At 39.9% G+C, this 16,126-nt stretch overlaps 1 protein-coding gene across 1 annotated transcript in view; it reads right to left on the bottom strand.

The window, feature by feature from the left end:
- LOC145441855 (beta-hexosaminidase-like) overlaps positions 1-15,630 on the bottom strand; it is a 30,881-nt gene extending 15,251 nt beyond the window's left edge. The window contains exons 1-9 of the mRNA XM_080319806.1: positions 15,437-15,630; positions 14,461-14,627; positions 14,208-14,364; positions 12,830-13,070; positions 8,985-9,145; positions 8,000-8,105; positions 4,709-4,820; positions 1,452-1,538; positions 346-455 (exon numbers count right to left, since the gene is read on the bottom strand). Coding sequence (XP_080175932.1) covers positions 346-455; positions 1,452-1,538; positions 4,709-4,820; positions 8,000-8,105; positions 8,985-9,145; positions 12,830-13,070; positions 14,208-14,364; positions 14,461-14,627; positions 15,437-15,449 — 1,154 coding nt within the window. The 5' untranslated portion in view covers positions 15,450-15,630. The remainder of the gene's footprint in view (positions 1-345; positions 456-1,451; positions 1,539-4,708; positions 4,821-7,999; positions 8,106-8,984; positions 9,146-12,829; positions 13,071-14,207; positions 14,365-14,460; positions 14,628-15,436) is intronic.
- Between the last annotated feature and the right edge of the window lie 496 nt (positions 15,631-16,126).

Here is a 16,126-nt window from a genome sequence, read left to right as displayed (position 1 = left end):
AAATATTGCTAGTTGCACGACGAAAGTCAATATTTTCGTGTTTGTTACCAATGACTATAGTGGTTGGTTATAATTTCGCTGGACAAAAAGCAAGAGCATGCATATACCGTCATACTAAATGTTTTAGCTGTTGTGATAAAGCCAATCTAGGTTACGGTTGTGTGGCGAAATACGTAGTGGTGGGCTCCTCGCCACGTGATGCACGTGCAGCACGAATATCAAGACAACAAAAACAAAAAACAGGTTACGGTTACGGATCTTCCAGAGCGGGAAAAAAGTGATGTCTCAGTGTGCCCGTCCCTAGTAATTACAGCCCACATCTGCTATGTATTTACAGCAGCTTACTGTGTCGCGCCAGTCGTTGTCAAGTATGGGCACCAAGGCATTTCGACTCTCCATCCTTCGTCATCAGTGAGATGAAAGTGAAGTTTATTCAACTTGTACATTCCCATTACCTAAAATGTCGAAGTGTTATGTGATCAAACGAAAGAAACTCAAATCGGAGCACACTGTCTTGAAGGTTCGTGAAACACTCCTATATAAAACGGCTGACATCAATAAAGCTTCAGGAATACATTGATTTACGCTGCATTTGTGAATCTATGATACACGTGGCTGTATTTTTATTGATATGATTTGACTTAATAAGGTCTATGAACTGGTTAGGTTTAGCTTCAAACAACAGCTACACATATAGCGTACATCCGACTATATACTTGCCATGAATATTTGTCTTTACGTCGAATTATAGAAACTGAAGGTTTTTAGATCTATTGACCATGGCAGAGTTACAGTCCGACATGAAACTGTTTAACAAGCATTCTGTAAAGGATATAAGGACTCCTTGCATAAAGGTCGTGTAAACCGAACATCAGTAACGTGGATTCATCATCATCTTAACAGGCATCCAAGGTACTGGTCGAAAATTCCACGCGGTCTGGTCGTATAAAGCCACAATGGATCGTATGTTTCTCTATTTATCCAACCCATTACAACCACTCACGCCCATTGCATGTATACAAAGGTTACAGTATGATTCGGAGCAGATTATATACGCTCAGAACGAAAATACTGTAATATACCGATATCCAGTGTCCACACACCGTCAGATGTGACATTATAATCCACCGAACTCCGTAGGGATACGAAGATTGGTGGGAATCTGCTAAATACAACCATTTTATACCATTGAGAGTGTACCTCGACCGAGTTATGACCCGCGCGAACGTCCGCGTTACCTATTTCACGTCATTTAAGCCGATTTTTAGTTGACCCTGTCCATCAGCCTAGATATAAAAGCTGTAAAGTAGGACGAATTGCCAAAAAAAAAAAGACATTAAGGCGTCCTCGGAGGGCATTTTCAATTTCCTGAAAAATGAGGATAAATCCTCTTAAAGGAGGACGTATGGTAACCATAATTTCAATGAAATAAAATTGAAGCAACGCATCACCTTTATTAACTTGATCATGTCTTCGACAGGTAGAAAATGCCGTGCGACGTCGACGTGCATCCCGCGATATCCATAACGGGGTTCATCCTAAATGAATTAACATAACATCATAATCATTGGTTTATTAGCAATTTTATCAGTTCAATACACCACAAAAAATGCGATACAATGAAAAGAAAGGAAGATGTCGGAGCGACTAGGAGTTGTCTATGGAATCGGACACCCACCTTGGCCTAGGCGATGTAAAGAGGAGGCATGCACACTGAATGAAAGTAAAGAAGATAGTATAGAAAAAGGAAGCGACAAGAAATAGGGCGTCAATTCATGGGAAGCGAGATCGATAAGTCAGTCGTGGTCCGGTAATCTTGAGGATGGACTGTATTTATTTAGTAGTAATTGCTTGTATTTCGACTTGAATGTGGACATGCTCGTCGACTGCCGGATGGCCGGCGGGATATTGTTCCACACATCAGGTCCGGCATATTTGATAGAGCGATGATCTTTTCGGTCGATCATATGATATTTGGACGACGTGGACGCGCGTGTATTGTACTTGTGCGCTTTTGATTCAGAGGTAAAGAAGTCATTGAAGTATTCGGGGCAACGACCGCAGTGAAACTGATACATGACCTTGGCGATTTCTAGTTTCCGCATATCTTCTATATAACATCGTGCGCAATAGTGCGTATACTATAGTAGACCTCTTCGAATCTATCATATAGTTGTTGTATAAGTGCTTTCATAACATAGGTGGTCAGACTGGTCAGTAACGAGGCTTTGATTACTTGCACTACTTACTAAAATGTTCAAGTTGTTAGACTATACTTCCACTCAAGTTTTAAAAGCAAAACTATATACTTACTTATTTACACTTTGTTTTATAAAAGTGGAGAGTATAGTTTTGGGGTGTATTCACATGACCTTGATGATGGAAATTGTTGAAAATGTGATTTTCATGTTACATGAGACATTGTTAAACCGTTGTATATATTGTACATATTGTGTATTCGTTGTATACTGTACTTGTGTTTGGAATATTCTGGAACTTTGTTAGCTAACCACTGGTCTCCCTGCAGGAGTGTGAATGACTCATATTGAAAGTGTTCTGGTTTCTCGTGTACGTTCGAGTTAATGTTTTGATACTCGGGTATAATTGGTTTGATTCTGGGTTACCTCGTGGTAGTACGATACGTCGCTCGCTGTATGAACAGGTCCGCTGTAATATACTCTGCTGTGTGTGTTGGACTGGTGTTTGTCCAGTGTAAGAAATAGGGAATCTCAAGCCGTAGGTAGAACGGAGTAGATTCTGAATTTCATCAGAAATGACATCTCAATTAAGATCATGATAGACGCTGTATCACGACATACTGTATTTATTTGTAGTCATTAGTCTATTTGCGTCAGTCCCTAAGATGCACTTCGAGATTTCGCCAAGTAGTCACCCCCGCTAAACTAACTAACATGCTAAAATCATACGAACTAGGGTTGCATTTGAAACAAAAATCATTTGAAAACAAACATGTCCAAAACAAGGCCCTTGTTTAAAACATGTTTTTATTGTTCATTTTTTCTAGTCGTGACGTCACGAATCTTTAATTGTGACGTAACAGTTGATTGACATCATAGTCAATTAAAAATATACGGTAAATATGGCTCCTTCGACGAAAAGGGCATTCGACCAGACCAAAACAATATTTAACGGGACTAAATCGTTATCCAGCATTTTTCCGGTGGCGGTCATCATCATCAGAACACCCATTCCGCACCAATAATGTACATTATATATCTACATGCTATAACTGTTGAACCGACGGCGATTTCGAGGGTTCCAGCCACTCTTTATTGGGTACAATTCGTTCGTATAGCTAGGGATGGTGTGAACCTCTGAAAGGTTCAGGTTCGTGTGAACACGAACCTTCTGGAAAGGTTCTGTGTGAACGCGAACGTGAACCTCATGACGTCACGTGACGTCACATTGCTAATTCTAACCCTACATTTCAGGGAAGTGATAGCCTATGTTGTACTCGGGCCACATAATGCCACAATGCTGAAGTACACGTTGACGTTTTAAACGCCGCCAAATGTATATCAACTGGGGCAATCAAATCATTTAATAATCCCATAAAATCAATATCTTTCGTCGCTTTGCCAACGATTTCGACGAGGACTTGCAATGGAATATAAGCTTACGCCTTAACGGTCTAGGCCAGACCGGACAATGTATTAGGTGCCTGAGTATAGCTACGTTGATATTGAGCAGAGTGTAAAACGGGTTTCTATACTTGCTACCGATATTACTAATTTAACAAGTTATACAGAAGTAGCCAACACTCCAATCGTACGGATTTGGTTTTTATGATACAATATACATATGAAATCAAGATTGTCCCGTACGCCTGCTAGATTTTTTACAAGAGACAATGATATCAATTTCATTATAACCATCTTTCGCTGACTACCTACATGTAGTGTATTTCGCTCTTGATGTTGCGTGATTAAGGTTCAAGCTCACAGCAGGGAGTCACTAAATATTCACAAACGGAAAGCTGGATATTTCGATCACACTTTCGTAACGAAGCAAGTAAAATGTGTGAGATTGTCAAGGTGTATGCTCGTTTAGTGTTGATTTTTTATTCTGCCAGCGCCATCATAGAGCGGCCCGTGGTTGAAATACAATAAATTTCAACCAAAGATGTTATAATGACATGAAAATTGGAATATATGAAAAAGGTTCACAGTGCAGAACCTACCAAGGTTCGTTTCTGAACGGGAACCTCTAAATTTCCGAGGTTCACACACAGAACGCGAACGTGAACCTCACGTTCACACCATCCCTAGGCTCATACTACATGTATTAAACAAAGTATTTTATAACACCGTTTGTTCTAAATGCAACCCTAATACGAACCCTCGACCAAATTTAGTTTCGAAACTGATTACTTGAGCAATTTTCAGACCTTCCGTTTGACTTCCAATTGAGGTAGTTTTGACATGTATTGAAAATCGCTACTTGAACTTCAACGGAATCTTATAGGTACAGAACTTCGGTATACAATAGAATAATAATATTTTCATATTGAAATAAACCCGAATATTTTCGGTTGACACTCGTCAGGAGTAATCGTCACCAACTAGTAGAGAATTGAAAATGACATTGGTTATCGACGATTGTAGAAATTCATGGCGTTACTATAATTAATTCATACTTAGGTACCAAGGCTAACTACACATTGACCGCCTCTGTTTTATACACGAACCTCAATAATCATGGAAGGTATTTCTGTCGCTTCGTCGTCGTAGACAGACAAGAAGGTCTGGCATCCGTAGAATATTCCAGCAGGGGAAGGTGAAGATATAACAATCTCGTTGCTGTTACGATAAAAGTACCATAATACATCACCCTATAATTAGACAAGCGAAATGACGGCGATCTAATTCTAATCTAATTTGGTAAATTTCTGGGTTTCCTGAAAATGCTACAGGAGAGTTTTATACTGAGAAACGAGCCAAGGTATTGGTGGCAGACATTTACGCTTGATAGGAAGAAGTTTAATATTTCCATTAGCGTTTCATTCTCAACTAACCGCAACATGCTCTCAACCTGTTAGGGATCAACATAACATCTGCTTTAATTCGTGGTGGAAGGCCTCTTGGATCGTATTTGGCAGAATCGAGTATTAGGTCTGGATACGAAGATTGGAGTACTCGAATATGAATCCAGTATTAATTCTAATCATCCGATTAGAGTAGCTAAAGATGATTTTGTCGAGTACTGAAATTATACGATCCTTGTCACGACATAGATTTATCAACGAGAATTATAGTCTGGATACTTTTTTTCCGCTGTGGAAGACTGTAAACCTCGATGGTTCGTATCGCTACATGTACAGGTCATGTAATTCAGGGCTCTTCATCCGGGAGTATCGTACACCCCAGGGTGTACCATAATTTTTAAAGGGTGACCACTCAGATGGGGTGTGCAGGGGTGTACCAGATCCGCAGTATAACAAACCGACGAATGGCTATCACAATAAATACGCCAGTTTATGCTTCAGAACAGGATGACCGGATGTGCAATATCGTATACACTATACAGTGTTCACTGTTCATATCAGCTATATGCAGCTTGTAAATTACATTAATTTTGTGTTGTCATACGCAAATGTTTCTCCTCGTCATCTAACCTTTGGTATTAGTTCATTTTGGAGTGGAACAGAGTGGAGTTAGTAAGTGATCAGCTTCCGATGTCTGTCTATAATGATTCTCGAGGAAACCGCCTCAATAGCTAGGACATTTTGAATTGGTCCTTCCTACGACGAGCTTACAAATATCGCAGTGTATATATAATTACATGTGGTTTCGAGGGTAGAGTTTGGGAACCATTGTTAGATTGCGGTACGGTAGCCTCGAGCCCTGATTAGTATTTATCATTTCCTATGCGCTGCAGCCCTTGCTCAATTCTCATGCTTATTGTTATTTCAATTAGGCCAGGGGTACCCATTGTCCAAATTGCGGACCTACGGCCGCATGCAGCCGCGAAAAGACCATAATTATGAGGCCGTCTACAGATAATTAAATTAGCGTGTGCTGCAGGCCGTCAATATGCAATCTGAATTTACGAATTGGTTCTCAAATCTTTCAGATATTTTAATTCAATTTTTTCGCCCTTGGCGCGATTCAGGGTGACGTTGATACTTCGCTTTTAATATAATGGTGTCCTTGCAATCTGAGCCGCAACGTGCAAATGCGAACGAGGAGGAAAAGGATATGCCCCAATAAAATACCAAGTTGGAATCGTGTGCGTCTCAAGAATGAAGATTCTTCTGGAACGTTTGGGTGATTCCAATATAGTTTGACTATAACGGCAATACGGATAGGAGTTCAAGAAATAACAACATGCAACAAAAGTTATGAATAAAAACGGGAAGATGCATCATCATTAGCTTTGTGCCAAATATTTGAAAGACACCCCTACATCTGCTCTACAGGTTAATCTGATCACGTACGCTGAGAATGAATAAAGTTTTGACAGTAATATTTGAAACAACCAATATTATCGACGAAATTAATGCGAGGGAATGAACTAGAAGAGTTCTAAATATCCCTGCTAGAAACCTAATGTCAATAACTTTTTCTGACATTTATACGAACGATTTTGGTGCATATATTATATATTGCCAGCCAGCAGGGATGTTCTGCCTCTACAATTAGGAAATTTTGCACGCAAGGTATATCTCAAGAAATCAGTGATGGCACAGAACACGGACTCTCCGCGGTGCAAAGTTCCCAGTATAGCCGATTTCACATGAGTTTTTGTCTTCCGTCGTCAACTGGTCATGGTCAATGAAGACTCTCCGCTGGAATGCGGCTGTATGTCATATAAATGTAACCGAAATTCGGCTTACTATGGAATCAGTGTATAATGCGGTTAGGGGTGTACGAGATTTGAGTAAACGTTAAAAGGGTGTACCACAACGAAAAAGGTTTAAGAGCACTGATGTAATTCAAGCCTACGCGAGGTAGTGGAAATGACATGACCGCGTAGTCGTGATTAACTATAGATAACCAAGGTAAACCTTAGTTATCTATAGATTAACCCGCAGCATCGCCACAAATGGCTATGAAAAAGGTATCCATGGTCGAAAAAAATATACCAAATAGAACTGGCGTTATATTCTTTTTGGTCGCATCAAAGGTACATTTTTGAACTTTCCACATCATTCATGCTGCTGTGGCGTCATAATGAGGGATACTCATATACACAACCCGTCGCGAAGGCTGATTGGAATCACGCAGGTATACTCGATTTCGCCGAGCCTAAATAGCGATTCGTTCCATCAGTCGTAGTAAAGATTTATGGATGTATTCAGTGACTTAGAATTGTTACCAGTTTCTTTTCTTGACATATATGTCGCAGGTCGCAATTTGAATGTCCACGATGTTGATAGCTACCTTGTTAACATAATAGGTTCAGAATTCGTATCGCCGCATGCGTGAACCGGGTGTATTGATATATGCAGGTCGCATGCTTGTATACCGCATTATTGAAACAAGCTACGTGACCTCATCGGGTCATCCTAGTCGCAACAACAGCTATATTTTACATACAGCGACCCATTCCGGCTATTAAATGCTCAATATATCACGAAGCCTTGGACACCATAACGATGTTGTCTCGTTCTTGTATGTATTGTATAATCGAAACGTGGTTGGTTGGACGATCTCATATCGAGTACATTTACTGGTGAAAACAAAATTTACACAACTCTTTATATCTGTTTTAATGTATGGTTGCAGTAGTAAAACTGGCAGTAGCAGTAGCAGTAAAAACGATTTTACTGCTAATAAATCCGACCAAATCACTTATTCCCAATGCAGTTAAGCGCAACGTTACTCAAGACATATTGTCTTCAATACGACGAATATACAATGCATAGGCCCACAGCAAATACATGCCGTAAATAAACTCCATAAATCGCATGATACAGAAATAGAGAGGTCGTTACACTAAGCTCGCAACAAAGGATCAATGGGCTACCGATGTGTACCTTTCTCCGTCGATCGTGATTTTATATCCTTCAAGCTTATTGGAAGCCGCTTGATCGATTTGTAGTTGTATCTCTCCCGTCCCGGCAGTAAAGTCACCAATTGTCGCTGCGGATATACACTCGAAATATTAGAACCGAATTTTCATCTGATCTCGACTTCTCGAAATCTTGAAGGCATCATCAATTTGATCCACTTCAAAACAATTGCTAGCAAAACACAGTAAAGACAGACACCACAGAAGAGCTGAAAATCAGAATACCCTACTTTGAATTTATTCTGAGGTGACCAAAGTTGTCAGCGTTGCTACTCAATCACGAGTGGAAGTAATGCCTTAAATTTCTACTCGATTACAAGCAACAACTTCCATGACATCTCACAACTTCAAGTAGAAGTAGAAAATGAAGATCTGACCAGTACTCAAGTATGTTGTTTCAAAATGCAGATTTGGTCGCACACCTTTAGCCGTTAATCGGAGATGGAAATTACACGGTGCATATGATAAATGTACAAACAAGTGCAAATTTCGAAAATATTACCGTTCTACAATTGAATAGTATATTCATTTTGAAATGAACCCGAATAATTTCGGTTGACACTCTTCAGGGGTAATCGTCAGCAACTATGGAGATTATTGGAAAGAACATCGTATATCAATAATCGTATCACAAAATATGACGTCACTGGCGTGAAATTCGGAATAATCGCAAAAAAGGCGTTGCCAGTATTTATCAGAAGCTTTATAAAATGATTGTTCGAAATTTCATGCCAGTGACGTCATATTCTGTGATACGAGTGTTGATATACAACGTTCTTTACAATTCTCTACTATTTGATGACAATTACCCCCGATAATATTCGGGTTCATCTATTAAGTAGAAATGTAAGTGGTCTAAAAACAGAATCACTTGAGCAAGTACGCAAAACTTCTTTCCTGACCACTTCGGCATTTTTTCGCATATGGGCTTAAGACCCCGTCACACTTACCTTTTAAAAGGTCAACTTCGTTTCTAAGTTCATCAGAACCAGTAACACTCCATCTGGTAAGTGCTTTTATTATCGCTGGTTTCCCCCCTTGTCGAGCGACGCGCATCGGGGTGGGAATCGCAATATTATTCGAAGCGTTTCCGAAATCGAGAATTTCATTCCTGTGACGCGATCGAAAATGTGTTTAAATGTAGAAAAAATTTGATCCAATCGAGAAAGGGCGTGTAGATATCGCGTATACAGAACTAAGTCATTGGGCACAGTATAATTATCCCGTATCCCATTCAGAATATATCTCCGCCCATTACGCCCTGTCTATACAGAATAGCAAACGACGGTCCGGCAGATCTACCCAAATTTCGCGCACATATGGTCACGGGGATTACATGACTTACAGATATCGATTTATGAAGTACACCTCGGTGATACGTGCGCTATATGGCAGACCTGTTCAACCACAAAATTTTCAGTTTTTCCAAATTGGAATAAAATTAGAATTGTAGCTACATTTTTTTCTGCATATTATTAGAATTGCTGAACTCGCAAGATCTTCGAAATGAAATCAAATTCCGAATTACGAAAAATTGCAACAAAAATCAAGTTGAATTCAAATCGAATCAGAGCACGAGAATGGCAAATGTCTGTGCACCAGCCTTTGGCTCGATTCGCTTGATAGAGTTCTCGCGTGGCATTTTCGGGAAAACCAGAAATTAGACCAGAATTAAAGTTAGAACGTAGACACATTTCATAAATTAAATTACAATTAGATCACCGGCATTTCGCTCAAATTAGTTCAATCAGATAACTATAGATAATCTAGTTGCCAATTCTGCTATATGGATGGACACCATCGTGAAAATGCTGCGCATAAGCCGTATACACACGTGTCAATTATCCACGAATTGAGAATGGATCTGCCCCAAAATCTGAGGTGATCAGTAACTAAGTACTTCGGAGTACTCACGTAGGTTTTGCCTATACTGGTACTACTTACTCAAACGTCTACGTTTTCAGAATACTCCCACTTCCGCTTGACAAAACTACTTACTTTTCAGAATTCAATTTTGTAAAATGGAAAATAGTTTTGGGGAACGTTTACGTCACTTTGATGAGTGAAACTGCAATACCAACTGGGCAAAAGAGCAACCTGTACCACGGTGACTAAATTTATTTTCGAAAATTACACATATTTGCACTGACAGTAACCATTTTGCATCAGTCGCAAAGATGCATCTATTTGTGGTGAGATAGCGTAGTGGTTTAATCTACAGCTGCAACACCCATGGGTTGCAGGTTCGAGTCCGACCGAGGTCGATTCCAGAGTTCGTACTCAAGTGTTGGAGGTTTATCTAGCCTCCTCCTCGCCATCTCATCCGTGCGAGCGGTGTCTTGTAAAAGCCCAGTAGTAGACCGTGCTACAACTCGGCAGATACGGAATAGAAATGACGAAAATTGGTTTAAATGACCATATATAGACCATATAGACCAGTGATTCCCAAGTGCGGCCCCCAGATACCCTTCGTGCGGCCCCCAAAATATATTAAGAAATCGATTTATGACAAAAAATAAAATTTATATTTATAATATACTTTTGCTTGGCTTGGCCTCTGTAGTTTTTAATTATAGAATTGCAGGAAAGTTGTGAGTATAGACTGCTAACGTTACGTCACTGCTGTTTCAATGCAGTGCCCTAACTTTACAGTTGAACGAGCAGTAGCTATAGATATAAATAGGTATTGATAACTTTCAAAACCGGAGGAAAATCCTGAAAAAATAATAAATTTTTCCACTTCGTGGTCGCTTGACTAAAAAAGAAATAGAGGCTCAACTCCCGGAAAATACAGTTTTTCTTTCACATTAACAGGTGGTTGACTGAAAAAATGGTCAACTTTCCGGTCCAGCTCCCGAAATAGTCGCCGAAGCGTTCCTAAAGTGCTGACTTAATATCAGTCGAATTTGGCCCTATATGTAACCAAAATCCTCAATAAAGAAGACATAATCTCAAAAAAGAAGACATTTGGGTGTCCTCCGAGGACACTTTAAAAAAATCAAAAAAGAGGACAAATCATCTTTAAAGAGGACGTATGGTAATCCTATGATAACTAGATGTGGAACACATGACTCACGGTTGAATACGGCGAGATGCATACTGCTTAGCCGGATAAAAGCAACATAATTGGTAGTCCTATAGTCACGGCCGTAACTGCCGCACCCCAAACCCCCAATTGAGGGGGGCGGAGCTCGAAGGAGGCCCAAAATTATTTCGTGAATTAGCATAAATTATAGGGTAATTTTTGAAAATTTATGCGAATTTTTTGAAAATTTTTCGCGCTAGGCGCGATTTCAATTCGCCGCATAACTTGATTATTGGGTAGGCTACTCTTCCCCTAGAAAAATACTCAAAATTTATAGAAATGGGCATATCAGCGTTGGCCCCGCACCACAACGTACCAAGATATATAAAGTTTTAGGCCATGTAACATGTGACTGCAAGAAGTGTGTCAGAACGATCGGCAGCGAGAAAGCCATGGTCGTAAAGGAGTGCTTTTATGCTGACCAAAAACTTCGTTATATGTACAAAATACATATAAGTTTAATTGTCCATATAGGCGCCTAAATGACTGGCGCCGAATGTTCTTGTCTTGCCAATCTGAACCTCACACGACAAATACCATCCCGCAGGAAAGAAAATTATATGCCAGCTAAGAACTACCAATCTGAAATCGTGTGATCTTTCAGTTTAGTAGGTTTGGGCAATTCTACATTTTTTGATATAGCAAACAGGAGGTAACGAAATAACATCATGTAAAGCAGTCATACCTAGGGGTCCGCCCGCCCGAAGATAGAATTTTACGGGGTGTGCAGTTTCAAAGACATCTCTCACTCAGCTCTACCGGTAAATCTGATTACGTGGGCAAAGAGGACGACCATGCAATTCCTGATCTTATTCACCGATTTTATCATGAATTATCGAAATATTCGCGCGTCGCGCTGTCTCACTAAACAGTACAACTTTAATTTCGTGGCAAAAGCGAACAACGTGATGCGGGGTAAGTTTATCACCCTATGGGAGCCCGGGGTCCTGACGAAGTGCTGCTACGTTCCTGCCAACGGCCTATACCCCAGAGATGTTTAATTACATTGGGGGGCCTATATCTTTTCAAACACACCGCACTCAGCTTATTTACCGGTAAATCAGATTACGTGAACAGAGACAGGATGAAAATTGATAGCAATACATGCAATTCCCGATCATATTGACCGATTCAGTCATGAAAGTAAAGAAATTTCTCGTGCTTCGCGCGTTTAGGCGAGAAAAGTTGATTCACTCAACGGACACCCAATACAGCAGATAAGTAGTGGTAAACAGTGTACAGTTTTGAAATATCGCCAGGGCAATAAAACTACTCCGAAATAGCCATGATGACTGTTTGGGTCCGTTTCATAGCCGTAGTATTCGTGCGGCCCCGACCGTACTCTGAAATTCTAAATTTGGCCCTCACACCGAAAAAGTTTAGGAACCACTGATATAGACCATAGACCTGGTTTAAATGACCATCGTAGTTGACCAACACCATGAATACCACAAACAACAACAAGATGCATTTCAATAGTAGGCACTTCCACTTAACTGTTGGAAGTAAGTATGCAACAAGTGGGCCAAATCTACTTTTGACTTGTCTTTGCAATCCTCACTTATAAGTGTACTTGAATAGAAATCACGATGCTATACATTCTACTTCTGCTTGAGTACCAACGGTGACTACAATGACCACCCATGCCTAAATTTCCCCTGATTATTACTGGTTCTTGGCTAAATTCTATTCGAAAACTACTGTGTATACATTTCCCATCTCTGCTCAGGCGTCCAAGGATCGTATTTGTCGCCCTCGTATCTCTTCCACTGATTGGCGGTGTCGTAATTGCCCGTGATTGATTTCAAATCTTCCGTCGCTGTCGACTTGATCGACATATTGTTGTTGTCGGATGAATCGGTGATGAACCAGTTCGGCATGTTGTCAGTTCTTGCCACGTTCCAGTTCTGAATTGTCAGATTAATCGTTGCGGAGCCTCCGGCTGGAATGCCTGAGCCGAAAAAATGAGTATGTCAGATTGCATCTAACGGGGTGAAATTCATTTTTAATTTATAAATATTCAGTTCTGTTACGGAGCTAGCTTTTCATGCGATTGGCGTCAGATGTATTATAATAAAGCATCAATTTTTAGTCAAAATGGTCATTGTGAATGGTCGCGAAGCGGGAAAATTTGCAATAGTTCCTGCATGATTCTGAATGTTATGGATTCTTGACCTGAACAACTGAACATGTTCAAAACTTCTTGGCCACCATCTTGTCTTTACCTTGACACCGAACCGGATTTGAATGTACAGTAGGGCTGTTCAAAAATAACTTTTTTCCCGGATTCCAGTCATTCACTTATTAAATTGTCAGGTTACCCTAAAAAAAGCTGCACACCAAATTTGGTTCAATTCTAACAAGTACAGGACTCCGCAGATCCAATTATAATTTTTAATTTATTAGGAAAAATTTAAAAAAAATCAATTTTTTTGACAACCCCATGAAATTGTTGAGCTGTCTTCAAATACGATGCAAAACAAATTTGACCCAATTCCAACCAGTAGAAGCGGAGTCATTTGAGTTTTTCGTTGATAATTCTCGGATTATCCTTGATGGAATTTTTTTTTAATTTTTCCTAATAAATTAAAAATTTTAATTGGATCTGCGGAGTCCTATACCTAGTAAAATTGAACCAAATTTGGTGCGCAGCGTTTTTAGGGTAACCTGACAACTTAATAAGTGAATGACTGGAATCCGGGAAAAAAGTTATTTTTGAACAGCCCTACTGTATACACTGTACACTGTACAGTGTACACCAGCATCAACAAAGTTCGGGATATTTCAATTTATAATCCCATTCAAGATTTCGGGATGTTGTTCCGGTCGGGCATAGGGCAAGCTATATACGTAAGTAACGAAATTCACAATACGCATGCTTTTTTTGAAAACGAATCGATGGGCTCTAACAAATCGATGTAAATATACAGCACCCTAGCTGCCATATCATGCAGCAGTGGGTCACCGTGGTGCACACCTCATATGAAACCTTGACATTACCATACGACATTGCAAAGATCATCAAAACCTTTTTCACACACTCACTTTACTAACTGCACTAGCACCAACACCACATGCATCATCTCACCATTGAATGATGAAGTTGGTTCGAACATGAACAGGCATCCCGCGATGTGATACACTCGAAATCCCGAATCGGGAATTTCGTACCCATTTCCCGTCTTCCACAACATTTCCATATGCTCCACCATGTGGATTGACATGAAATACAGCCGCCAGTCAGACTATATAATAAGGGTTAAAATATGATTTACATGCTTTTAGCTGCATATAGAGGCCGACGAGTATTAGGTAAATAACTATTGAAAGAAGTCGCGCACCTGTTGAATAGCTTCTTCTCCATTATTAGTCAGAGTAACTTTGCTAGTAAAGTAGTGGAAGCCCCCAACAAGATTCGATATAACATCTGTCCTTATATAAAGATTCTCGGCTATATATCCGATCGACTGGGTTTGTGATTCCGTAAATAATAAAGTAGCCAGCAACGCTGCAACGTATCAGATTCTGGTTAAATGACATAGCACACAATAATTTATATAATTTTGTTTTGTTTCCTCGTTTGTATGACGAGTTACGGTGGTGTTTTAATGTTTGATTCGCGCCAGACCCGGTCCATGCGATGATCGTCATTTTTAAAACGAGCGGTGTTCTACTGACAAGGCACCCGAGATGGCGGTTCACGTAGCACCAACGCTATCGCTAGAATTCGGAATATTGAGAACCAATGATCCTACTCTCGTGATCAGTATGATCATACCATCACAATCGGTAATAGAGCTTCTTGGAGGTACAGAGCTTCAATATACAATTGAATAATGTGATCGGCAATAGCTTGGCCGATCCAACATAACACGTTACGAGTCGACACAATTCAGCCCAGCTCAGTTCTGTCGATGTCTGAGCAATTAATTCATGATCATTACAAATAATGTCTATCATAAAAAAGATGGCCAATAGTAGAAAAGAAAGTAATGCGTTATACAAAAATATATCCGGTCATTTCAATATGAATAATATGAATATACTTTTCAAATATATCCTTTTAGGCCTACGTGAAGGATTGTACCGTGAATGTGCTTTGAATATTGTAAGTGTGTGCAAAAATCTAATTACTCGTAGTTATTAGGCTTAGTTAGTATTTATGCTATATCGTAAATAATTTGGGTAGGCTATTTACTTATCGCAAATGTTATTTAAACGTCAAATCGTAGTGACAATATCTGAAGAAAATCATGCAGATAGAAAAATTTTCAAAACGAAAGCGCCAAGTATTGTAGTATAGGATTAGTTTCTCACCTGTTAGCAGCATGTTTATTACTCTGAGCAAGTCCTTTGCATTCTCCGAACTCTATGAAATTCAGATGGCGATACGATATCGGCAGTATCCAACGCCCGCTGACCGCTATAAACGCGAGCAAACAAATACTGTGCGTGCAACTTATTGCAGTTTACCTATCAGCGTTGCCCTACGCTGCGAATAATGCCTTTCAGTTAATGAACGAATTTTGGATAATGAATTTTGGACTAGGCCTCACGTGACGTAATAATATTATTACCTATATTACAATATACATACAATTACATATTACACCGTTCGCCCAGCAAAGCCATCCTTTCGCCTTCCGTTCCGGAGACGGTTGTCTGGCGGCGAAGTCTGCTGCAGTGTATACACGGCCTAATTTAGACGATGCACGTGGCGATTGGCGAGGTAGCAAATAAGTAGCGCTCGATCTCGACAATTCCCGCCTACTATTCTTTTTCCATATCTTTTGATGATTGCAATGATGACGCAGATTTACGGAGCGGACTAAATGTTCAATTACTGCTGTATTTGTATATATTACCGCACTAATATGACTATCGACTGGCGAATCAGACTACCACAGCGCAATGTCGGGTATAATAGGGTTACCATACGTCCTCCTTTTGGAGGATTTGTCCTCCTTTTTGAGGTTTTTGAAAATGTCCTCCGAGGACGCCAAATGT

This window comes from Botryllus schlosseri, chromosome 6, assembly GCF_051294905.1.
Source record: "Botryllus schlosseri isolate E-star chromosome 6, Bs_hap1, whole genome shotgun sequence".
NCBI classification, from domain to species: domain Eukaryota; kingdom Metazoa; phylum Chordata; class Ascidiacea; order Stolidobranchia; family Styelidae; genus Botryllus; species Botryllus schlosseri.
This window is presented reverse-complemented; position numbering and strand designations above follow the sequence as displayed.